Here is a 27,256-nt window from a genome sequence, read left to right as displayed (position 1 = left end):
TAAAAATTCTTTTAACAATGTGGAAATATACGTAAAAATGGAGAAAGAAAGACACTACTGTGAAGAACTTAATATATAAATAAATAGTTAGTCTAAGAGTCGTGTATTGCAGATTATATCGATGAGATATGCGAATGAGAGCACCAGGAAGGCGGCAGCCGCCTGCGATGGAGCGGTGAGACGCGTCGCCCACTTCTCTCCACGCGCCGTCCGACGTCGCCTCACGTGGGTGGCGCAGTGGCTCCCACCGTGTTCCCTGGCACAACCACCACACGAACCGCGGCTGGAACACGACACCACACACCGCCACTGAGACAGGCAGCTGCACGCAGCATGTAATAATTAATTCTGGCTTTCATCACACAATGCTGGGAGACACCGTCAGAGGCTGCAAGGAGATCGTTTGTCGCTTTTCAAACTCAAACTCAAACACACCGAACTGAAATTAGACAAGTTTTGCACATTAATAGACCAAACGGCACTGACTGTTGTGCAGTACAACGACCGTAACACACGCGGAGAGTATGTCAATGAATTTACAGCCCAAAGCTGAGGAGGGATGTCGTTGCCACTTCAAAAGCGGTGGCTCGTTATTTTAAGGTTACTATTCCTTGCTGTAAGGGCTGTGATTTTTGATATTTTGTCTAAACCAGCAAAGTAAAACAGAGGCCACTACTTCCACCACATCAAGTGGATTTAGTGTTCACACTGAGCCGTGAACACTTCCCAGTTTATCAATGGGGAATAGTTGAACATGATTACTACTGTTATCGGTGGGATGCGTGCAATGGTCGTGCCAGGCGCGCGATATTGGATCTTTATCCTATCGTTAATGGCGCGAGACCTGCACAACCTTATAGCAACCGTTGTAGTTCTGCATTATTCTATGACACTAGGTGTGATTTCACGTAATGAAAGGGTGAATGTAATATTAAAGGACTCATTTATTAAACAGTTGAAAATTGAACAATAATATAACCAAATGGGGGGCGGGGGAAGAAAGATTTGAGTTCAGCAGCCTGCCCCGACGTTCGTTCATAAGAAAGATTTGAGTTCAGCAGCCTGCCCCGACGTTCGTTCATAACAAGCCACGATAGCCGGAGAAAAGGAATTTTAGCAGCGATCGCCGTATTATCAAATGGGGTCCAATTTACTAAAGGAAGGGGTTGCAAGCATGCAACGACCACCACCACGAATCAACCAAAGACTAAGAAAGATGCTAATGTGCGTGAATCGCTAGGTAGCCTCCCGTACTAAAGGAATAAAACCCCAAAGACGCGAAACTATTCACAATGACCGATAAGGTTCCCTCTGGGCCGCAGGGCGCGAATCTAAAGAGCACATCGGCGCTCATGCTTACCGAACTTCATCTGCTGGAAGCAGCACGTTCAGTCTCTGGCACGGTCACACTAGTACTGTCTTACCGCCCCTTTGTCCGCTATCCACCCGCGCCTACCCGCAAAAAACGGGCGCGCACCTGAACTGGCCGATCAGAGGGTCGGAATCTCTCAGGGAGGCGACCTCGCGACGTTAAAATCGAGCAGAAATAGCGGTTGCAAGGTTGTTAAGGCAGATTGGGGAACTGAGAACAGGAGAAACTTTGGCCACTGCTGAATTTTCAAACGACACCACGTGCTACCATGGCGATCGGAAAAAGGATGGGAATCGGGAAAGCATCATGGCTGCTAGGAAGACTGTTGCCGTCGCCCATAAATGTCATACATAAAGAAAATTCCTGGCGCCAAGCTCCTCTCACAGATCAATGTGAGACAAACTGTAAAAATCGTCAAATGAATCAGGCAACCCATAGAAATTATTAAAATTGCCTGAATTATTATTTTACCGAATACCACAATACTGGGATTAGATACATGAAATGCGAACACTGAATGGTGGATGAAGTGCGCGTCTTTCAACATGGACTCGAATGGTCCGGTGTTTAAGATCATTTATTTGCGTGTAAATAATATGAATTTAGTGGGATAGTGTTTATATATCTATCTAGTAAAAATGCGTTGCTACTCAGATCTACGACTCGATGAAAGACCAAGATTTTCAGACAGCACAATGTTAATGTCTAACTCATTACAAGCATTTTCCCGAGAAACAGGTTTTTCTAACGAATTATGCGTCTTCAGGCTATGGTTTTCCAGTCGTCTAGGTCCCAGACGATATGGTCACGATCCTAGAAGAGGCGCTGCGGGCGACGTCGTACTGCTAGGAAAGGCACTCGCAACATTCGTCTGCTGCCATAGCCCATAAACTTCAAATTCCGCCGCACTGTCCCAATTGATACGTTCGTCGTCCATCCTACATTAATTTCAGCGGTTATTTCAAGCAATGTTGCTTGTGTGTTAGCACTGACAACTATTCGCCAGTGCCACTGCTGTCGGTCGTTAAGCGAAGGCTGTGGGCCAATGCGTTGTCCTTTGTGAGAGGTAATGCCTGAAATCTGGTATTACCAGCACAGTCTTGACACTGTGGATGTCGGAACACTGAATTTCCTAACGATTTCCGTAATGGAATTTCCCATGCATCGAGCTCCAACTACCATTCCGCGTTCAGAGTCTATTAATTCCCATCGTGCTGATATAATCACGTCTTAAACGTTTTCACATGAACCACCTGAGTAGGGATGACAGCTGCGCCAATGCATGGCCCTTTTTTACCTTGTGAACGAGGTACTACCGCCATCTGTACATATGCATATCGCTATTCCATAACTTGTCACCTCTGTGTAATAGTCACGCTGTACCCAATGAAGACCTCAGAAAATTCGCGTCTAATGTAATCAGCCGTGGCAGACATGCGAAGCTTTGCGTCCTTGCCCTAATGTCCAGACGAGACAGACTGACCGCCATGTCATCCTCTTCCGATGGCGTCATTGGATGCGCTACGGAGGTGCGTGCAGCCAGCCCATCGTTCTCTCAGATGTTGTCGCCTTTCTTGACTTTGGAGCCGCTATTTCTCACTCAAGTAGCTCCTCGACTGGCATTACGACACTGAGAGCATCGGGAATCGAACTCGCGTCCTTCACATAGAAGCCAGATACGCTGCACGCCGAGCTACGGAAATCAGACGTATGTAGGAATTCAAACTTTTTCTACTTCTGACTTTTCAGTTCAGTCCATTGTCTTCCGCTAATTTAATCAGTACAGACGGGTCCAACAACATGCTGAATGGACCGCTCAGGATCGACATCACGTTCTCTTCACCGATGGGTGTCCCATATACCTTCAACCAGACAATCGTCGGAGACGTGTTTGGCGGCAACACGGTCAGGCTGAACGCCTTAGACACACTGTCCAGCGAGTGCAGCAATGTGGAGGTTCCCTGCTGTTTTGGGGTGGCATTATGTGGGGCTGACATAAGCCACTGGTGGTCATGGAAGGTGCCGTAACGGCTCTATGATACGTGAATGCCATCCTCCGACTGACAAGGCAACCATATCGGCAGCATATTGGCGAGGCATTCGTCTTCATGGACGACAATTCACGCCCCCATCGTGCACATCTTGTGAATGACTTCCTTCAGGATAACGACATCGCTCGATTAGAATGGGCAACATGTTCTCCAGAAATGAACCCTATCGAACATGCCTGGGATAGATTGACAAGCGCTGTTAATGGACGTCGTGACCCACCACCTACTCTGAGGGACTAACGTCAAATCGACATAGAGGAGTGGGACAATCTGGACCATATATATATATATATATATATATATATATATATATATATATATATATATATATATATGTTGTGTGCAGATGACGTTGTTACAGTTAGGATAAAAAGCTGGAGCGTGAGGAAACTGTAGTCAAATGATGGGAGACGTGCAGGTGACTGATGATTGTTTAAGGACTGACGGCTGCCCTCAAACGTAAATAACTGTACACAAAAAGGTGACAAATCATCGGAATGAGTAATAACTGGAGTAGCCATCTGGAGTTAGCTAAGTGGGGCGATTACATAAAATTAGTCGTAGCAAAATCAGATAGTTTCCTAAGTCAGTCAGGGTAGTACAACGGGACCGTTTGCCATGCAATCCTCCATCTAGCACCGATGGGTCCAAGGGTGGAACTCGACCCTCTTGGCCAGCGTCCTTAGCTGTCAGTGGACGTCGACAGCCAGACGCAAGGGGTCGGAGTTCGCTCCCCACATGACACCGCCTCTGCCGCAAGCCGCTGCTGCCAGGCTAGCGAGAAGTTTACTTGTCGTGTGGCCGTGAAGCATGGCTTACCCGCTGTAACGACACCGTGATCTGTAACGTTACCAGTTAGTGTCCTAGCAGCAGGCTCTAGCTGGTGATCCTTAGATTCAAGAACAGTGTCACCAAACATTTCGGTAATTGAGAATGAGATTTTCACTCTGCAGTGGAGTGTGCGCTATATAAAACTTTCCTGGCAGATTAAAACTGTGTGCCGGACCGAGACTCGAACTCAGGACCTTTGCCTTTCGCGGGCAAGTGCTCTACCATCTGAGCTACCCAAGCACGACTCCTCAGGGGGATGAGGCGTGAGTCGTGCTTGGGTAGCTCTGATGGTAGAGCACTTGCCCGTGAAAGGCAAAGGTCCTGAGTTCGAGTCTCGGTCCGGCGCACAGTTTTAATCTGCCAAGAAAATTTCGGGTATTATTCACTCACAGGGAAAATTTAATTTTATGAGGGATAAAGACAAAAGGGTTCAATTGTGTATTCGTCAAGAAACTAAACTATTTTTAAAAGATCTTTACTGTCGTCTTTTTACCGCGTATCTGAATGACAGTTGAATTGGGACATGTAATTATGTCACATATGCTTACATATGTCATAAATGGCTTCTCTAAATTATAGGTAGTTTCCAATAGAGACCACTTCGCAATAATAAGCGAACTAACTGACAGCACAATACAACAGAAACTATGTAACAGGTACTACACCGGTGTTAAAGTCTACACTGTATTGTTCGTACTTCTGCTACCACATTACAAACCTAGAAGGAAATGATGCTGGCAATGTTATTGAACTGTAAATTTCAACACATCCGCCATTTTTTTTCTTCCGTGATGAATCTTCCATCAGTATAAGCTGTTTGAAAGTGACACGGAACAAAGCTCATTGACAGGTGACCAGCACTCCGTTCAGAATCACACACTTTTCTCAAATTAAGCTCCTGGAATTCAGTCTTGTCATTCAGGGTTGATTTATTTAAAAAACAGAGGTTCCATACGCTTTGTCATACCTGATACAACGCTTTTTGTGCCAGTTGCTCCCATTTTCAGCAACATTGTACTAGGGAAATTAATTACGGCCTTCAGAGCGCTCCAGTGCAGACTATATGCATCGTAGGATTCTGAAACATCGTAGTTATGTTCATTAATCGGTGTGCTCACGGCGTATGCTGAAGAAAATAATAGTTCCACTTTCTACCACCAGGTGAAAGTATGGCGCTGCAAGCAGTGAGAACGTTGTGTGGATAGAGGAAAAAGAGGAGTCACGATCAAACACAAGATAACGGTCGTTCTGGCACGTTTATCGGGATAAGATTACGAGTTACAACATGTGTTCAATACAATCTGCCAACTCAGCAACATGCTGCATCCATAATTCGACATGATGGACTGTTGCTCGCAGGATACCCAGTGTAATCAGAGCGACACGTCGTCGTATGCTATCCTTCAGATCAGGAAGAGTCCGGATACATCGTTGATAGACGAGATCATTCAGATATCTCCACAACCATAAGTCACATGGATTTAGGTCGGAGGATCTGGAATGCCACACATCTTGAAATTGCCTAGAGATGATGCGGTCGTTACCGAAATTTCTTCGAAGCAAGTGCTACACCTGGCAAATGACAGGTGCTATCGCCCCATCTTGCATGACAATAGTGGTGTGGACGCATGTGTTCTTGCAAAGCTGGAATCACGTGTTGCAAAAGGAATTCTTAGCAACCTGCAGGTGTCACTGTACACCCAACAGAGTAGCGAGGTGACATCTCCTCGAAGAAAAACATACCGAGGATGAAGGTGTTTGTATGCAGTCAATTAAGCCGAGCGCAGTGGATGTTTCCTGACGACATGAGGCGAAGTAGAACCCCGCATGCGACAGTGATTCGCATCCGCGACACCGTGCAGAGTAAACTGTGCCTCGTCCGTCCAAAGAATATCTCAAGTCACATGTCACACATTTCCATGAGTGGAAAAAAACAAAGAGCATAGTCACGGCTTCGTAGCCTATCTTGGGGCTTCATTTGGTGCACATTCTGAGTCTGAATACCAGTGTAAAACGTGTGCAGCACGGTCGGCTGTAGTTACAGCAACTTCATCAACAACTGCCATGAGAATGGGCCGCCTCCCTCTCCTGCGGCACAACATACTTCAACTGTTCCTTCAAATTTCTTGACCGTATTCCTGAACCGTTTTATTGACATGGGACCTCTTGGCAGCAGTTTCTGTCGGCGGTATTCCCGCATTGCAGCGCTTTTATTGCTGCTGTTCTGATAAAACAATTTTACCAGCAGCGCACGGTCTTCCTTCTCAACAGCCATTGTTCTTCGTACTGAAAAATTCAATAATCAATAACTGGAAGTTTAAGTGTTTGTACAAGTTGCTTTTTCAGGTCGAAAGGGTAAAGCTTCCTACACAGAAGAGCCAAAGAAACTGGTACACCTGGGTAATATCGTGTAGGACCCCAGCGAGCACGCAGAAGTGCCGCAACACGACGTGGCATGGACTCGACTAACGTCTGAAGTAGTGCCGGAGGGAACTGACGGCGCGATCCTGCAGAGCTGTCGGTAAATCTGTAAGAGTACGAGGGGGTGGAGATCTCCTCTGAACAGCTCGTTGCAAGGAATCTCAGATATTCTCCATAATGTTCATGTGTGGGGAGTTTGGTGGCCAGCAGAAGTGTTTAAACTCAGAAGAGTGTTCCTGGAGTCTCTCTGTAGCAATTCCAGACGTGTGGGATGTCGCATTGTCCTGCTGGAATTGCCCAACTCTTTCGGAATGCACAATGGACATGAACGGAAGCAGATGACCATACAGGATGCTTACGTACGTGTCACATGTCAGAGTCGTATCTAGATGTTTAAGGGGTCCCATATCACTCCAGCTGCACACGCCCCACACTATTACAGAGCCTCCACCAGCTTGAACAGACACTGCTCACATGCAGGGTCCATGGTTTCATGAGGTTGTCTCCAGACTCGTACACGTCCAACCGTTTGATACAGTTAGAAACGAAACTCGTCCCACCAGACAACACGTTTCCAGTCATCAACAGTCCAATGTCACTTTTGACTGGTCCAGGCGAGGCTGTCATCAAGGGTACGCGAGTGTGCGTTCGGTTCAGAAATCTCATATCGATAATGTTTCGTTGAATGGTTCGCACGCTGATACTTGTTGACGACGCAGCATTGAAATCTGCAGCAATTTCTGGAAGGGTTGCTCTTCTGTCACGTTGAACGATTCTCTTCAGCCGTCGTTAGTTCCGTTCTTGCAGAATCTTTTTCCGGCGGCAGCGTGGTCGGAGATTTGATGTTTTATCGGATTCCTGATATCCACGGTAGCTGCTGTGTCCCATCGTTCGTGCGCCAACCATAACACCACGTTCAAATTCACTTAAAACTTGATAACCTGCCTTTGTAGTAGCAGTAATCGACATAACAACTGCGCCAGACACTTGCTGTCTTATATATTCGTTGCCGACCACAGCGCCGTATTCTGCCTGTTTACATACGAGTATCTCTGCATTCGAATACGCAAGACTATACGGGTTTCTTTGCTACTTCAGTGTGTATTTTTGTAGGACATGGTGAGACGCTGATGCCTTCTTGCTCATTGCAGTTACGTGCTCAGTGTAATTTAGATTTTCGACTGTTATTACTCCTCGACTCTTTACTGAGGGAGAGAAGTTGGTATCTGTCCCATTTAGGGATAAAGTTGGTATGGATTCCCAATATTGCGGGCGAATGAACCTAGAGTGACGAGCTAACACTGCTTGGTTTTTGGATAGTTTGAGCTTTAACCCTATACCCTGCACCCACTTTAACAGCGCACACAGGTCGGATATCGAGATCCTCGATAGCCATCTTCAGTTTTATTGGTTTCGCACTTAGGTCTCTTTCAAATTGTTACGTTGTGGTGTAGAAATTATTAACGTAGTCCTTGGCTGAGACTCTAGAAATACGTAAATTAATAACGCCAGTATGCAACTCTGATGTACTGGGAAGTATACTGTAAGAAATGTCAGCTTACAGAGTTGACTTACCTTTGGATTTCTTGTGCTTCCAGATCCTGATGCCGATGGCGAGGCCTATTATCAATAGGATTGCAATCACTATGCCCGCGATGGCTCCGGCACTGAAAATGAAGATGCACGAAATGACTACATAAAGCCAACGGTTAATACTAGTGATATATTTAGTCATTTTCATAAAGGTACGTCCAACCGCAGTTGCACAATGTCAGAGAAAGAAAAAGATGATTAAGGTTCAATATCCCGTCGACGACGACATCGACAGAGACGGCAAAAACGCTCAGATCCGGGAAGGAGCCACCTCGCCATTTGCCAATTTAGGAAACCACGGCAGTTCTCAATCTTGATGGCTGTACGAGGATTCTTAGCCCCCCCCCCCCCCCTCCCAACTGCCACATCCAATGGTGACACCCTATGATATTGGCTGTCACTGGATACGTTAAATTATCCCTCTATTTAGCACGAATGCATTGTTTCAAGCCGGACGGGGTGACCAAGCGGCTCTAGGCGCTACAGTGTGGAACCGCGCGACCGCTACGGTCGCAGGTTCGAATCCTGCCTCGGGAATGGATGTGTGTGATGTCCTTAGGTTAGTTAGGTTTAACTAGTTCTAAGTTCTGATGACCTCAGAAGTTAATTCCCATAGTGCTCAGAGCCATTTGAACCATTTGAACCATTGTTTCAAGCCGAGATCCATGGATATTATAAAAATGGACATACTTGTGTATGTATGTTTCTATATGCGTATTTATGCTCCACATCACCTCCTAAGCCACTGTGCCGATTTCAACCAAACTTGGTGCACAGATTACCTACTATATGGGAAGAACTGTTTTGGGGTAAAAACAACTTACCTATAAAAGGGGTGAGGGTAATAAAGGTGTGTTGCGCAACACACATGAATATCCTCACTTTATTCAGCCATTTTTTTTGCGAATAGGAACATTTAGTGACTTGCAACAAACTTCACACATAACTTCAAACCTTTATGAAATTTTCTCTAGCTCACAACCCTTACAAAATGATGAAAGGAAAGAAATTTCTTGCTTATTATATTTTCGATTTTCGTGCAGTAAAACTGCCCCAGAAAGCATGACGTTTTAATTTATTATTTCTTTACTAGTAACTGTATTCGCGACATATTTTGCACACAGTATTCACCACTGAATTCACCAGCAAAATTATATCATTGTACGGCACATATTTCAGCAGATACGATGTAATAAACATGTGTGAAAAACTGCCGCATCATGCATCCCGTTTTAATTTGTTACTTCTTTACTACTATCCACATATTCCGCTGTATGTACGCAGAAAAATACACCAGAAAAATACATCTATGTGATTAAAAGAATCTGGACACCTGGCTGAAAATGAGTTAGAAGTTCGTGGCGCCCTCCATCGGTAACACTGGAATTAGCCTTGTCGACAGTTTTCACTGTCGCAGGCATACGTTCAATCAGGTGCTGGAAGGTTTCTTGGCGAATGGCAGCCCATTCTAGTTGGAGTGTTGCACTAAGGAGAGGTGTCGATGTCGGACAGTGAGGTCTAGCACAAAGTCAGCGTTCCAAAACATCCCAAAGGTGTTCTGTAGGATTCAGGTGAAGATTCTGTGCAGGTCAGTCCATTACGGTGATGTTATTGTCGTGTAACCACTCCGCCACAGACCGTGCATTATGAACAGGTGCTCCATCGTGTCGAAGACGCAATCGCACCCCCGTATTGCTCTTCAACAGATGGAAAAAAGAAGGTGCTTAAAACATCAATGTAGGCCTGTGCAGTAATAGTGCCACGCAAAACAGCAAGGGGTGCAAGGCCCCTCCATGAAAAACACGACCATACCATAACACAACCGCCTCCGAATTTCACTGTTGGCACTACACACGCTGGCAGACGCCGTTCACCTGGCATTCACCATACCCACGCCCTACCATCGGATCGCCACATTGTGTACCGTGACGCGTCATTCCATGCAACGCTTTGCCACTGTTCAATCGTCCAATGTTTTCGCTCCTTACACCAAGCGAGACGACATTTGGCATTTACCAGAGTGATGTGTGGCTTATGAGCAGCCACTCGACCATGAAATCCAAGTTTTCTCCGCTCCATCCTAACTGTCATAGTACTTGCAGTAGATCCTGATGCAGTTTGGAATTCCTGTGTGATGGTCTGGATAGATGTCTGCCTGTTACACATTACGACCCTCTTCAACTGTCGGCAGTCTTTGTCAGTCAACAGACGACGTCGGCCTGTACGGTTTTGTGCTATTCGTGTCCCTTCACGTTTCCACTTCACTATCACATCGGAAACAGTGGACCTAAAGATGTTTCGGAGTGTGTAAATCTCGCGTACAGACGTATGACACAGGTGACACCCGATCGGCTGATCACGTTCGAAGTCCGTGAATTCCGCAGAGCGCGCCATTCTGCTCTTTGACGATGTCTAATGATTACTGAGGTCACCGATATGAAGTACCTGGCAGTAGGTGGCAGCAAAATGCACCTAATATGAAAAACGTATGTTTTTGGGGTGTCCGGATATCACATAGTGTAGCTCAGGAGGTATGACATCATAAACAATGAAATACATGAGAAACTGCCTCATCATGCATGAAGTTTGAATTTTTTCTTTTTTTCATCTGACACTATTCACAATACTTTTCGCATGCAGGTGCCACATGTACCGTTGGATTTACCTACAAACTTACGTCATTGAAAAGATACGACGTCATAAACATTCACCTGCGTGAAATGGAACTGCAGGGCGAGATTCACTACAGATAAAACTGAAATATATCTGAAAATACTAGTGAAATATGTTAAATTCATTTGAAATATATGTAACGTGTGCATGGGCGCAAAGCCACCGGTAAAAAGCTCGTCCTAAATCTTTGGAACGATTTCAGTCAAATTTGGTTTGCACATTAGATATAATCTGGAAAGAAATACTGTGGGATAAGAATCACTAGTTGAGGTGGGAGTGATGCCGTAGAGAGTGAAGGGGGGAAGAAGATACGGAAAAAGAGAGGGGAGAGAAGGAGTTGGACACATATATGGGGGAGGAGGAGATGGCCAGATGGAAGGGAAGGGAAATGGAAAGAGAGAAGGAAGAGGAGAAGTGGAGAGAGAAAGGAAAGAGGCAGAGATAGACAGAACAAAAGAGAGGAAGAGCTGCATAAGGAGAGGGGAAGAGAGGATTCTCAGAGAGAGAGGGGAAGAGAAAATGGAGAGAAAAGGAAAGATGAAAAAATGGACAGAGACAGGGGAGGGGAAGACATGGACAGGGAGAGGGGAGGAAGAGATGGATAATTTTACAGGGAGGAGGAGATGGGAAAAGTGAGGGGCAGAAGGATATGAATGGGTGGAGGAGATGGACAGAGGGGAAAGGAAAAGATTGACAGAGGGGGAGGAGCAGACTGACAGAGGAGCAAATGGACAAAGAGGGATGTAGGACGATATGAACTGAGAGAGGGGGTGAAGGACATGGACGGAGAATGTGGGTAGAGGAAATGGGCAGTGAGAGAAGGTGGGGATGGAAAGAGGGGGGGGGGGAGGGAAGAAGGTGGAGATGGACAGAGAGAGGGAAAGGAAGAGATGGACTAATAGAGGAGTGGAATAAATACATACCTGGCCAACGCCTGGTACGCAACTGGAAAGCTTATAAGTTCTCACAGACGTCCAGCCGCGTTGAGTGGTTTAAATCAAAATCCCAGCGCTCTACAGAACGGCCCTCAACCGCTGCCAATTGGAAACTGTCGAGCCGCTGCTGCTGCCGTCCTTGTATTGATCTCTTTGCTGCAAAATTTGGACCGTGAGACCACTTTCATATATGTGAACGGTACAACCCATCAAAGTGGACGTGCTTAGGTTTGTAGTCCGTGCACTAATCAAATAGCACAATGGTAAAAGCTTTGTGGGGTTATTGGACTTCACTACTGAAGCCATAGCATCAAGTCAGTCCACAACAGTGCTGTAGCATACCACTTAGGAGTAAGACAATGTCCCGGACTACGTACAGACACATCTCGCGGCTGTCTGGTTCGATACGTCGCTGTACGTAGTAAATAGTTGCTCCTCCTAATTTTAGGCTAGAATTTTTTCTCAGTGACACTCTACCTGTCAGCAGTGAAAAGCTTGTCTTCTGGGTCGCTATTACGAGTTTTGTTATCTGTGTACCACAGATGAACCATTGCTAGAACTCTCGCGAATCTTGTGGGGAGCCTTGGTAATGCGTTTGCTTTCCTTTAGCTGTGCAGCCTGTGCTTAATAACACGTCCACAACAGTATTCCACGTGACAATTGTGTGTGCTACGACTTTCTTGAAGCAACTGTCTACACCTGTCAAATACCTGAAATAATGCATTGTAAATTACCAGCTGCACCAACACGACTTTATTCTTCCGGCGATTTCGGTTCACAAAACCATCATCACTGGTGGGATATAGCAACGCGATAAACGCAATGTTGTATGCAGAGAGAAACATAGAAAAAGATTATGTTATAAGGTTACTTACAAAGATGTACATTGGTGTTTTATATATACATATCGCTACCATGGCGCCTCACTATGAACTTATCTCTGGTTTGGCTCACGCAATATTTACTAATATTTACAGCGACTTATGGCAGAAGATCACAATCTCAATATATATATATATATATATATATATATATATATATATATATATATATATATATATATATATAGAAGATTTGCGACTAACTGGTCAAATAATACGTCTATCATAAACTGGGGTAGTGACTAGCTGAAGCTGAAATATTGCATTCTGTTAAGTACTGGTTTCCGTTTACAATATGAAACGTATTGGTAGCCTATTTGTAGCCTAAAAATGAGTTATTTTAAGTTAAGACGACTGCACATAGGACATTTTTTGTTACTCTGTTATTTCGTTTTAGAAGGACAAATACCCACATTAACGAAATAAATCTTGTGTGTGAATGACACACTGTATTGCAACTGTGTTCTTTAACTGCATGCGTATATACTGATTAGTAAAGATATATGTGCTCCGTAATTGTTGTCATGGACGGTCTATATATGCAGCCATTATGAATCAATATGTAAGTGAATTCCAGACCTCGGCTGCGAGTGGTCGTTGATTGAAATCAGCGGGGGAAAATTTGTGCCAGCCTGGATTCGAACCTGCCCACTAGGCACATCCTTTGCTCACTGAGCCATTCGGACACAGTGGTCATCTAGACTGTACGGACTATCCCAGCACGCCTCTCGTCAGACCCAAATTCTCGACTTATCCACACATCCGTTGCCCATTAATCCTCATTACTCGTGGCATTTCACCGAGTTTCGTAAGAGTTCGCCCCTGATGTGCATCTGCACTGAAGAGATCAAGCAGGAGACCCAGGTTTGAATCCCGGTTGGCACAAATTTTCAACTTTCCCCATTTATTTGAATGACTGCCAGCTCTCAGCCAAGGGCTGTAATTCCTTTGAGTATGCGGTCTATGGTCATTCCTGACAACGCCATTTGATGCTTGGTGATCGTATGTTCTTGTTTGTTCTATTTATACTATCTTTTGGCACTGGCCACGGTGCAAGATGTAGCCTGACGATTATATCATATTTCAAGTTCGTGATCGTGATCTTCTGAAATAAGGCGCTGTAATGATGAGCAAATGTTGCGTGAGCAATGACAGAGGTGAGTGTATAGTGGGATACTGTTGTACTGATAGGTATGCATAAATCCATAATGTCCATTTCTGTAGGTAACCTTACAACTGCAAATTATCAGAACACGTTTCTGTATTTGTTTCTGTATCTCACACTGTGTCTTAGCCCTCCTGTGATGATGGTTTAGTGACTCAAAACTAATAGAGTAATAAAGTTGTGTTGATACAGGTGCAGATTTACAATGCGTTATTTCAAATTCCATAACAATTTTGGGATTTCAGAATCTCTTAATCGGGTGGCCATGTCAAGGCACCAGCAGTTACGAAAGGGGCCTATAATGTTCACAGTTATAGCACAATATACACGGGCTTCGTCCGTCGCGTATTAATTGCATCAGGCGACCGTAGCAGCCTATCAGAATCTGTGGTGTCCACCAATATAGCAGCTGCTTATTTCCTGGTGGCATCGTCTAACGTAGACATAGCCCTGTTAATTGCTTCAAGGACGTTTTCCCCTTTCTTAATATACACTCCTGGAAATAGAAATAACAACACCGTGAATTCATTGTCCCAGGAAGGGGAAACTTTATTGACACATTCCTGGGGTCAGATACATCACATGATCACACTGACAGAACCACAGGCACATAGACACAGGCAACAGAGCATGCACAATGTCGACACTAGTACAGTGGATATCCACCTTTCGCAGCAATGCAGGCTGCTATTCTCCCATGGAGACGATCGTAGAGATGCTGGATGTAGTCCTGTGGAACGGCTTGCCATGCCATTTCCACCTGGCGCCTCAGTTGGACCAGCGTTCGTGCTGGACGTGCAGACCGCGTGAGACGACGCTTCATCCAGTCCCAAACATGCTCAATGGGGGACAGATCCGGAGATCTTGCTGGCCAGGGTAGTTGACTTACACCTTCTAGAGCACGTTGGGTGGCACGGGATACATGCGGACGTGCATTGTCCTGTTGGAACAGCAAGTTCCCTTGCCGGTCTAGGAATGGTAGAACGATGGGTTCGATGACGGTTTGGATGTACCGTGCACTATTCAGTGTCCCCTCGACGATCACCAGTGGTGTACGGCCAGTGTAGGAGATCGCTCCCCACACCATGATGCCGGGTGTTGGCCCTGTGTGCCTCGGTCGTATGCAGTCCTGATTGTGGCGCTCACCTGCACGGCGCCAAACACGCATACGACCATCATTGGCACCAAGGCAGAAGCGACTCTCATCGCTGAAGACGACACGTCTCCATTCGTCCCTCCATTCACGCCTGTGGCGACACCACTGGAGGCGGGCAGCACGATGTTGGGGCGTGAGCGGAAGACGGCCTAACGGTGTGCGGGACCGTAGCCCAGCTTCATGGAGACGGTTGCGAATGGTACTCGCCGATACCCCAGGAGCAACAGTGTCCCTAATTTGCTGGGAAGTGGCGGTGCGGTCCCCGACGGCACTGCGTAGGATCCTACGGTCTTGGCGTGCATCCGTGCATCGCTGCGGTCCAGTCCCAGGTCGACGGGCACGTGCACCATCCGCCGACCACTGGCGACAACATCGATGTACTGTGGAGACCTCACGCCCCACGTGTTGAGCAATTCGGCGGTACGTCCACCCGGCCTCCCGCATGCCCACTATACGCCCTCGCTCAAAGTCCGTCAACTGCACATACGGTTCACGTCCACGCTGTCGCGGCATGCTACCAGTGTTAAAGACTGCGATGGAGCTCCGTATGCCACGGCAAACTGGCTGACACTGACGGCGGCGGTGCACAAATGCTGCACAGCTAGCGCCATTCGACGGCCAACACCGCGGTTCCTGGTGTGTCCGCTGTGCCGTGCGTGTGATCATTGCTTGTACAGCCCTCTCGCAGTGTCCGGAGCAAGTATGGTGGGTCTGACACACCGGTGTCAATGTGTTCTTTTTTCCATTTCCAGGAGTGTAAATGACTGCAGTGCAGCTGGCAAAACTATGTGTGTGACTAAATACTGTCACAGAACAGCTTGTCCTGGACTGCAACCAGAGTATGCGTAAAGGGTCTGGGGGTGTGATGCATCTCTATAGTCTCCTAACAATAACTGATCTTGATATCTTCCAGATCTCCAGAAGATGGACTTACACATATTAGTGAACTGATGATAGGTGTTCCACTATCTATGCAACTCTATGATCTAAGATCTTCGGATGAATGTTGTCAGGAACTAAAGCTTTCGGTTTTTTTTTCATTTCACAAGAGAACCACACGGTGGTCAAATTTCTGTAATTTTTTGAAATGTATGGCACATGAAGTTCGCAGCTCACATATACATCTCCCCAAGCAGATGGATGTAAGTCTCAAAAAGACTTGAGACAAATCGACTTTGAAATTTTTCGACCATCCTAAACTAAGGTGGTGGTCTTTCGAGAAGGAACGTGACTACGTATTAGAGAGCTCGCCTGACACATGGAACATATACTGACGAAAGCAAATTTTTAAACAAAGGTGCAGGTTCTATGAGCATTTACATGAAACAGAAAATACAAAAAGGTAGACAAAATTTTATTTGTAATTTTTTTTTAATTATACGGTACTGTTTAACAGTCTTTCACAAGTGATCGCATATTAGGAACTTTTTGCAATTAAAATTGGATTTTTGTGTGCAGTGTATTACTAGAAATAAGAATAAGCGCAGATTTGCTAAAATTGGAAATTAGATGAGCTAATTTACATGTATTAGATGAATTTTAAATTTAAATGACCTAGGTATTCTAACTGAAGCAAAAAGAACGAAAAAAATAATGACGACACGAAACTCAATCTAGAGATTACGAGTCTCGTGCGCTTTGTGCGTTCTACGGTTTACGGAAATGCTCGTAGAACATAAAGCTTTGTTTAAAAATTTGATCCCACTTGGAACCGAACCAAACTGCTCGTCAAAACCTTATTTCAGTGTATTAAACATGCTTGGTAAACTTGAAAGTCGATATTCCCGATAATTTTTGAGAGTTGCATCTAACTGCTGTCGGAGAGGTATATTTAAGTTCTGAACGTCACGTACCATAAGTACAAAAAATTGTTGATATTAATTCATCCATTTCTTCCTTCCGAAAAACAATGTACAGCACCGTTGTTAAAATACTCGTATTTAATATGAATTTCGAAGATGAGTGTGGTTACCGTTTTCGGTAGCAATTAAGTAATCAAGGAGAAGTGTCTGGTGAAGTTGTTCCGCTGTCTGATGATGTGCACCGCCAGGAAATGAAATGTGTCCGGGAAGAAGAGCCACGGGTGAAGTAACTGCCTACAAAATTTCTGTTTGAACCTCATCATTGCGACAGAGCAAGGTGGCTCTCTGGGGTCATCCGGCCATACACTTTTAGGTGTTCCGTGATGTCCCTAAATCGCTTAAGACAAATGACGGGATGACTGCTTTGAAAATAGCACGCCCTATTTCCTTCCCCATCCTTCCCAAATCTGAGTGTTTTATCCGTCTCTAACGATCTCGTCGCCGAAGATACTATAAACTCTAACCTGCCTTTCTTCAGCGCTGTGCAACTGGCTGAGGAATACGCGAGTAACTTACCTGAGGTAGTAGCAGCAGTAACCATCGTTGCAGCAGTAGTACCCGTCTTGGCAGTACGAGATGGAATCACACCACACCACTGAAACAAAACACAGGCCGTTATGAGAGTAAGCAAAGGAAACCCTTCACTTAAAAAAAAAAAAAAAAGGCGGGTGGGGGTGGGGGGTTGGGGGAAGGAGGGTGGGGGGAGGGGTGTTTCAGGAGGCCACCGAAAGGCGGAATCAGAAACTGGACGCTGTGTCACAAAGGATCACTGAAATCTAGTAATGATTGGCTACTGAAAATAAATAGAGTTACACATTTTACAGAACACGAAAAGTTTTAAATGATTTTTGTTAGACGGGCAGCAAAATAACCAATGGTGACCGAAGTAGGGAGGGTACAGGACGCCGACTGTTGACAGCAAGAAAAGCAGTTCTGTGAAAGATGGAAATATAAACATCTAATATCAATCTACTTGAATATCTGGATAAGCGGACACTAGTGTCATTGACGGCCGTACGAAATTCATTCGCTGACTGTGATGTATCTTGGCGTCAGCTGTGTCAAGTACAGATACAGCACCTATTGGTAACTTATGAAAATTTATGCCGAACCAGGAATCGAACCCAGGTTTCCCGTTTATCGTGAGCGGTTACCTTGACCACTTGAGCTCTCCGGGCGCACTTCGCGGACCGACCCAAACTTCCGTGTGTCACACTGTCTACATCCCTATATGACAGACCCCAACATTAATCACTTGATGCTCGGAGCTTTACCCTGTGTTCCCACACCACTCAGCATGAGACTATGAGGAGCCCCTACATTCATCACTTAATGAAGGTAGCTTAACTCTGTATTCCAACACTAGTGAGAATGAGACTATGAAGACTTGTGTCTCACATAATCGCATGATGGAAATACTCTCTTCGAAATTCTGAAGGTAGCAGGAGTAAAATACAGGGAGCGAAAGGCTGTTTACAACTTTTACAGAAACCAGACGGCAGTTGCAAGAGTCGAGGGAAATGAAAGGGAAGTAATGGTTGAGAACTGAGAGAGAGAGAGACAGGATTATATTCTATCCCCGATGTTATTCAAACTGTACACCGAGCAAGTAGTAAAGGAAACCAAAGATAATGTTGGACTAGGAATGAAAGTTCAGGGAGAAGGAATAAACACTATAAGTATCCATCTTTTGATATGCAGCTCCTTGTATTGGCCGTGTTTGCAATTAAAAATTTTTGGATGTCAGGTCCGTCAGACGCACCATTTACACACAAAAGGAATACCATATAAAAGACAATACACACAGTTAATGAAGCACACAGAAAACGCAAACACAATGATAAAATGCAAACAAAATCAAATTTGGCGCCGAACTCTCTGGTGAACAAATGAACACTGACTGGGCTGGGACACACAACAAACCACAATCACATTGTGTTCTGGTGTAGTGAAAAAGTATTTTACTACGTTATTTGTGGAAAATACTTAATATAGTTACGTATGCATCACAACATCTCAGCATGATGTGAAGAATGGAAGCGCTTACCACACGAAAACGTAAGTAAATACGAAAATAGGCGCGAAAACATCGCGAAAAACTAAATTACATTCTAGAAGATAGCTTAACTCCCAGCAAAAAGCTTTCTCATCAACATCGTTTTGGTTGCAGATGACAAGCTACCTGTAGAAATTGACACAAAAGTGATCCAGAAAGTTCATGTACACCAAATGTAAAGGTATTTACAAAAAGAAATGATCTGTTGTTTGGAGTAAAAATGCACATAATTTTATAATCATTTAACAAAATGCTCACATTGCAGAATAAATAAAAAACGAAAACAGCTGATGATGGCACAGTGGTGCCGAAACATGTTTGGGTACTGAGAAAAACGGTGTTTTGCATAACTGGCGGACCTCACATCCAAAAAATTAAAAACTATAAGGTTTGCCGATGACATCGTAATTCTGTCAGAGTCAGCTAAGAACGTGGCAGAACAGTTGAACGGAATGGACAGTGCCTTGAAACGAAGGTACAAGACGAACATCAACAAAAGCAAAACAAGGATAATTAAACGTAGTCCAATTTAACAAGGCCATGCTGAGGGAATTAGATTAGTAATCGATAAACTTAAAATATTAGATGAGTTTTGTTATATGGCTAGCAAAATAATTGATCATCGCCGATGCAGAGATGATATTAAACGTAGACGCAATGGCAAGTAAAGCATTTCTGAGAAAAAGAAATTTGTTAATAGCGAATATAGATTTAAGTTTTAGAATACCTTTTCTGGAAGTATTTGTATGGAGTATAGTCACATATGCAAGTGAAACATGGACGATAAATGATTAAGACAAGAAGAGAATGGAAGCTTTTGAAATGTGGTGCCGTGCGGGGTAGCCGAGCAGTCTCGGGCGTCTTGTCACGGTCCACGCGCCTTTCCCCGTTGGAGGTTCGAGTCCTACACAAGAATGCTGAAGATTAGGTGGGTAGACCATGTAAATAATGAGGAGGTACTGAATATAACTGGAGAGAAAAGAAACCTGTGGCAGAGCCTACCTAGAAGGAAGATCGGTTGATAGGACACAGTGTGAGACATCAAGGGATCACCAATTTAGTATTGAAGGAATGTGTGTGGGGTAAATATTGACAAGGGAGACCAAGAGATGAATACAGTATGGAGAGTGGGAAGGTTGTAAGCTGCAACAGTGATGTGCAGATGAAGAGGTTTGCACAGGATAGCTTTGTTGTGTCTTGGCAAGACAGCCAAGCCACTAGGAGGTGAAGCCGAAAGGCACGCGTTTAAGCTCACGCAGGCTGGCGTTAGGTCTGGAACAGTTAAAGGATTTGAGTCTAGCAGATAAAGTACGTAGCTGTTGGAATACTTAACTTTAATCCATAATTGGTGAACATCGGTCTGACGGTACATGCATCACAAGATAAATAGCAAATGATAATGGCGCCTTGCTAGGTCGTAGCAAATGACGTAGCTGAAGGCTATGCTAACTATCGTCTCGGCAAATGAGAGCGCAATTTGTCAGTGAACCATCGCTAGCAAAGTCGGCTGTACAACTGGGGCGAGTGTTAGGAAGTCTGTCTAGACCTGCCGTGTGGCGGCGCTCGGTCTGCAATCACTGACAGTGGCGACACGCGGGTCCGACGTATACTAACGGACCGCGGCCGATTTAAAGGCTACCACCTAGCAAGTGTGGTGTCTGGCGGTGACACCACAAGATTAGCATGGAGAGACGCATCAAATAAGTCGTCGGACTGAAGACCACAACAACGACATATTCGTAGTCAGCGAACTTGTTTCGAATTGGTTTCGGGCGGCTGTCAGTCGTCAGTAACGTCTGTCCATACAGATATCCAAGCAAATATTATATGCAGAAGTGGGCACAAAACGATAGTATCGTGGGTCGCGAGTCTTCATAGTCTCTTTCTCACTGGTGCACGGTAGAACTACGAGCGTTAGGTGATGAATGTAGGGGATGTAGACAGTTCGGCATATGGAAGTTTGGGTCGGTCTGGGAAACGTGCACTGGTACCCGAACTGGTTAAGGCGAGAAGTCGTCATTAATCGTAGATGCGGGTTGAGTCGCAGTCCAGCGCAAATTCTTATACACTAATAGGCAGTATACCGATCTTTAATTCAGCTTTTGCCACGATATTTTCAGCCAGCGAATTTACTTCGAATGAATGTAAATTTCATATGATAATACACTCCTGGAAATTGAAATAAGAACACCGTGAATTCATTGTCCCAGGAAGGGGAAACTTTATTGAAACATTCCTGGGGTCAGATACATCACATGATCACACTGACAGAACCACAGGCACATAGACACAGGCAACAGAGCATGCACAATGTGGGCACTAGTACAGTGTATATCCACCTTTCGCAGCAATGCAGGCTGCTATTCTCCCATGGAGACGATCGTAGAGATGCTGGATGTAGTCCTGTGGAACGGCTTGCCATGCCATTTCCACCTGGCGCCTCAGTTGGACCAGCGTTCGTGCTGGACGTGCAGACCGCGTGAGACGACGCTTCATCCAGTCCCAAACATGCTCAATGGGGGACAGATCCGGAGATCTTGCTGGCCAGGGTAGTTGACTTACACCTTCTAGAGCACGTTGGGTGGCACGGGATACATGCGGACGTGCATTGTCCTGTTGGAACTGCAAGTTCCCTTGCCGGTCTAGGAATGGTACAACGATGGGTTCGATGACGGTTTGGATGTACCGTGCACTATTCAGTGTCCCCTCGACGATCACCAGTGGTGTACGGCCAGTGTAGGAGATCGCTCCCCACACCATGATGCCGGGTGTTGGCCCTGTGTGCCTCGGACGTATGCAGTCCTGATTGTGGCGCTCACCTGCACGGCGCCAAACACGCATACCACCATCATTGGCACCAAGGCAGAAGCGACTCTCATCGCTGAAGACGACACGTCTCCATTCGTCCCTCCATTCACGCCTGTCGCGACACCACTGGAGGCGGGCTGCACGATGTTGGCGCGTGAGCGGAAGACGGCCTAACGGTGTGCGGGACCGTAGCCCAGCTTCATGGAGACGGTTGCGAATGGTCCTCGCCGATACCCCAGGAGCAACAGTGTCCCTAATTTGCTGGGAAGTGCCGGTGCGGTCCCCTACGGCACTGCGTAGGATCCTACGGTCTTGGCGTGCATCCGTGCGTCACTGCGGTCCGGTCCCAGGTCGACGGGCACGTGCACCTTCCGCCGACCACTGGCGACAACATCGATGTACTGTGGAGACCTCACGCCCCACGTGTTGAGCAATTCGGCGGTACGTCCACCCGGCCTCCCGCATGCCCACTATACGCCCTCGCTCAAAGTCCGTCAACTGCACATACGGTTCACGTCCACGCTGTCGCGGCATGCTACCAGTGTTAAAGACTGCGATGGAGCTCCGTATGCCACGGCAAACTGGCTGACACTGACGGCGGCGGTGCACAAATGCTGCGCAGCTAGCGCCATTCGACGGCCAACACCGCGGTTCCTGGTGTGTCCGCTGTGCCGTGCGTGTGATCATTGCTTGTACAGCCCTCTCGCAGTGTCCGGAGCAAGTATGGTGGGTCTGACACACCGGTGTCAATGTGTTCTTTTTTCCATTTCCAGGAGTGTAGATGCTTTTTAAATTTGTTGCTACGGAAGATTAGATGGGTAGATCGGATAACTGATAAGAGGTTCTACATCGAATTGTCGAAAAAAGAAATTTCTGGAACATCTTGACTAAAAGAAGGAACAGAAGGATAGAAACTATCTTGATGCATCAAGGAATGATCGATATGGTAGTGGAGGAATGTGTGTGCGGTAAAAATTATAGAGGGTGTCCAAGGCTTCACGACGGTAAGTTCAAGTGGAGGTAGGTTACAGTGATCATGTACAGATGAAGAGATTTGGTCGGGAATAACTAGAGTGACCAACTGCATCAAACTAGCCGTCGGACTCTACAGTCCTCAACACCACCACCAACAACAACAACAAAAAGCAACACAAATAATAATGGTAGACTACGAAACAAGATTCAGTGCCCCGCCAGACAACTGGGATCAACACAGAGCTTCACCAGACTACTGGAAGGAGACGCGCTTATTGAATCAGCAGGGAGTACTGGTTGCGATCTTCCACTTTGCATGGATAACACAATTATCTATCTGATAAAACTGAAGCAAATATCCCGTAGATGTTGATAAAATATCTCCTTACTTCAACATCTACACGTTATTTGGCAGAGTACAACACATCAGTTTCTAACTATATCTTCCGTTACACTCTCGAGCAGAGGATGAAAAAAATGTATACCTAAAGGGTTTTGCGTCAATTCTGATTTCCTTTATTTTTCGCTATATTCCTTCGTCCCTAAGCAATGGAGTAGCAACAGAATATTTTGGCTTTGGGAAGCGAAAATGGTTGATTAAAATTTCTTGAGTAGGTTACGCTACAAACAAAAACGCCTTTCTTTTAATGATTTTCATTCCAATTCGATTATCATTGTCGTGACAATCTCTCCAGTATTTCGCAATAACACAAAACGGGCCGTCGAGTTTTGAAATTTTTCGATATCTTCCGCTAATCCTGTCTGGTAAGGATCCCATACTCTGTAATAAGACAGACAAAGGTAGTGTTAGCTCTTTTTTAAGTGTATTTTTTGCACCTACTAATTTTTCGGCCAAGAAAATGCAGTCTTTATTTCGCCACCTTTTGTATGATCCTTCCAGTTCAAATTGTTTCGAACAGTAATTGCTATTTATTTAGTTCAACGGACAGCCTTTAAATTTATGACACTATATATGCAACAGTAATTCAACGGAATTCTCATAGTACTCATGTAGAATACTTCACCCTTTTTATTGTATACGATCAATTATCCCTTATCTCGACACTATAAATAATTTTCCAATTCAGCTTGATCTTCGGCCAACTAGGGAGCTGCTCAGATTTTCTCCCAAATTATTTGTATAGATAAAAATCATAATGCCTGGTACACCTCCTTTTGAAGCGCCAGATACAAGTTCAGTTTCACTAGATTTGTTTGTTTATATCTCCTTTCTGTTAGGAAATTGCGAATCCATTCGCAAAGCCGAGATGATCTTTCATTGGCAATTTCGTTAGAAGCCGATTGTGTGAAAGCGAACAATATGAAATCACCTTGAAGTCCGCTGGTGGTAATACTCATTATTCCGTACGAACAGATACCCTCTGGTAATTCACGAGAACGATATTTTATTAATTCGTGCTAGTTCCGTGAAACAGACAGTTTTATTCGCGGTATATGATCCTGTTTGAACAAAACATATATTTCAAAATTCTAACACAAATTAATGTTAACTAGTGGGTCTATAATTTTCCCTATTGCTTACGTTTCCCGTTTTTGCGTATTCCTGTGACCTTTGCAACTTTCCAGTCTCTCTGTCGTCAATCGAGAGGTTGTACATGAATTTCAAAAGTCCAGCTATTTCGTCAGCATAATCTGAACGGAAACTAATTGATACAAAGTCTAAACGAGAAGACATTCCTGTATAAATGCGTAAGTTGCTTGGCTATACCAAGCGGATTTACTTTTCAATTAGTCATGTCCACAGTTGTTCTTAATTCAACTTCTAGAATGTTAACTTCATTTTCTTTGGTGAAATTATTTGCGCACATTTTGTCCAAGAGCTCTGATTCACTCCTGCTCTCGTCTCTAGCACTACTATTGGTCTCATGCCGTGAAGTTATTACTTTTCTCTCAACGCTCAAACAGACTACTCAAAAAGATGTTTTACGATAAAGGCAACCTGTTCGAAAGTTCACATTTTGTCTCACCAGGGAGATCAAAATCTGCTGCTGGGTAACATTCAATATCGCATTGCTCCACCCAAGCAATGTAACGCGTTACTATGTGATTGGAGCCTTCTTGGCATGCTGTCCATCACGATTAGGTTGATTCTTGCCTATTGCGGAAGTTGCTTGTGTCGTGAGTGTAGTGTAGCCGTGCATTATCGCCTTGAAAAATGAAGGAATAGCCGAAATATACGGCTGGGCGACAGTTTGACGAAACCTGTTGCGATATTTCACGGACCTCAAATTACCCTCGTTTGCGACACCAGCACAAAACATGACTGGCTCGCCCCCCTGTTCAAACCGTAGGACTGCATGCCTCAGATGCACAGGGGAGATTCAATAATTAAAGATACAAACTGATGTAAAAATGAAACAGTTTTTGAAGAGTTTTGTACTTTCATGACTAAACTTAAAGAACTGAGAACAGCTGACCGACCGTCTTTTGAGATGCACATGGTGCCGTCTTTTGTAATTATTTGGAAGACCATCGTACAAATAACCAGTGCCTACAACTCCGACATGCTAATGAACAAAGCAAAGCCAACAGTGAGAGAAAAACGTAACGGATCTCCAAGAAAAGGTGTGATATTGCTCCACGACAATACTCGCCCTCACATCGCGCAGCTGACCGAAGGAGCCATATTTGGTTCCCTCGGATTTACATCTGTTTGGTCCACTCAACGAGGCATTACGTAGAAATAAGTTCACCAATAACGATAAGATGAAGAATTTTTCGAGGCAAGTCGCTCAAACAATAAAACAAAAACTTTGAACTATCTATTAAAAGCTAGTTCATCGTTGGGACAAGTATATTAATGCTCGTGAGGATTTAGCCGAGAAGTAGTAAAAGTCCCATTTCTAGAAGTATACAGTTTTTTCTACATCAGTTTGACTCTTTATACTTAGACTCTTCCTTGACATACTGTTTTGCCATGACCGTTAGGGGTTTGACCAATCCTAGCTGTCGTCGGTGAAGAGAACACGATACCATTGATACGAATTTCATCCCCGACGTTCTCGTGCCCTCCTGCTTCGCACACGGTGATAGGGAACTTATAACGTTCGTAATGAAATTCTGGAGACCGATTGATCGTGACCAGACTTTTGTGAGCTGTCGGTATTGAGACAACGCTTCAAGTTGTCCAGAGAACATGCGCAGCCTTCTCAGCTCCATCGATCGAACAAACCAGTCACAAGTTGCGCCATATGCTACCGAGCATGTTCTGCAAAATGGCGGGTAGACCCTGCAGAAAGCGTCGCCGCTTCTTTCCCTGAGCTGCTCGCAGCTGGATCCCAACGGCCTCGTATCACTAGCAGTCGAGATGACAGGCATCTTATCCGCATGCCTGTAACGGATCGTGCAGCCACGACTCGATCCCTGAGTCAACAGATGGAGACGTTTGCAAGACAACAACCATCTGCACGAACAGTTCGACGACGTTTGCAGCAGCATGGACTATCAGCTCGGAGACCATGGCTACGGTTACCCTTGACGCTGCATCACAGACAGCAGCGCCTGCGATGGTGTACTGAACGACGAACCTGGGTGCACGAATGGCAAAACGTCATTTTTTCGAATGAATCTAGGTTCTGTTTACTGCATCATGATGGTCGCATCCGTGTTTGGCGACATCGCGGTGAACGCACATTGGAAGCGTGTATTCGTCATCGCCATACTGGCGTATCACCCGGCGTGATGGTATAGGGTGCCATTGGTTACACGTCTCGGTTACCTCTTGTTCGCCTTGACGGCACTTTGAACAGTGGACGTTACATTTCAGTTGTGTTAGGACCCGTGGCTCTACCCTTCATTCGATCCCTGCGAAACCCTACATTTCAGCAGGATAATGGACGACCGCATGTTGCAGGTCTTGTACGGGCCTTTCTGGATACAGAAAATGTTCGACTGCTGCCCTGGCCAGCACATTCTCCAGATCTCTCACCAATTGAAAACGTCTGGTCAATGGCGGCCGAGCAACTGGCTCGTCACAATACGCCAGTCACTACTCTTGATGAACTGTGGTATCGTGTTAAAGCTGCATGGGTAGCTGTACCTGTACACGCCATCCAAGCTCTGTTTGACTCAATGCCCAGGCGTATCAAGGCCGTTATTACGACCAGAGGTGGTTGTTCTGGCTACTGATTTCTCAAGAGCTATGTACCCAAATTGCGTGAAAATGTAATCACATGTCAGTTCTAGTATAATATATTTGTCCAATGAATATCCGTTTATCATCGGCATTTCTTCTTGGTATAGCAATTTTAATGGCCAGTAGTGTACTAACGCTCGTACGTTGCTAAGTATTCTGTTGCAGTACACCTTGCAGACAATTCATGAATCAAAACTAACCTGATAGCACTTGTTGCACTTGGAAGCACAAAACAAGGAAAATCACAGGCGAGACAACAGCGAGGGCGGCCATCGTCATCAGCGGTCCTCAGGTGCGGCCGAGACACTGGGTAAGTCGTAC

General features: G+C 45.2%; 1 protein-coding gene across 1 annotated transcript; it reads right to left on the bottom strand.

The window, feature by feature from the left end:
* On the bottom strand, window positions 1-27,256 carry LOC126484572 (uncharacterized). Its single transcript, XM_050108133.1, has 4 exons — window positions 27,136-27,256; window positions 17,457-17,535; window positions 8,251-8,342; window positions 1-283 (listed from the first exon to the last, which is right to left on the bottom strand). Exons 1-4 carry the CDS (start codon window positions 27,212-27,214, stop codon window positions 222-224), a joined length of 312 nt encoding a protein of 103 aa, XP_049964090.1. The 5' UTR covers window positions 27,215-27,256; the 3' UTR covers window positions 1-221.

The sequence above is a fragment of the Schistocerca serialis genome, chromosome 6 (assembly GCF_023864345.2).
Source record: "Schistocerca serialis cubense isolate TAMUIC-IGC-003099 chromosome 6, iqSchSeri2.2, whole genome shotgun sequence".
Taxonomy (NCBI): domain Eukaryota; kingdom Metazoa; phylum Arthropoda; class Insecta; order Orthoptera; family Acrididae; genus Schistocerca; species Schistocerca serialis.
Note: the sequence above shows the minus strand (reverse complement) of the source record. Positions and strands in the feature narration are given on the sequence as shown.

Bases quoted from the DNA above. Each gene is read 5' to 3' on its own strand.
- LOC126484572 (XM_050108133.1), bottom strand. From the start codon at position 27,214: ATGACGATGGCCGCCCTCGCTGTTGTCTCGCCTGTGATTTTCCTTGTT. The intron at 17,536-27,135 runs GTTAGTTTTGAT...GTTTTGTTTCAG, and splicing joins AGTGCAACAAGTGCTATCAG to TGGTGTGGTGTGATTCCATC. The intron at 284-8,250 runs GTAAGTCAACTC...GTCGTGTTCCAG, and splicing joins GAAGCACAAGAAATCCAAAG to CCGCGGTTCGTGTGGTGGTT.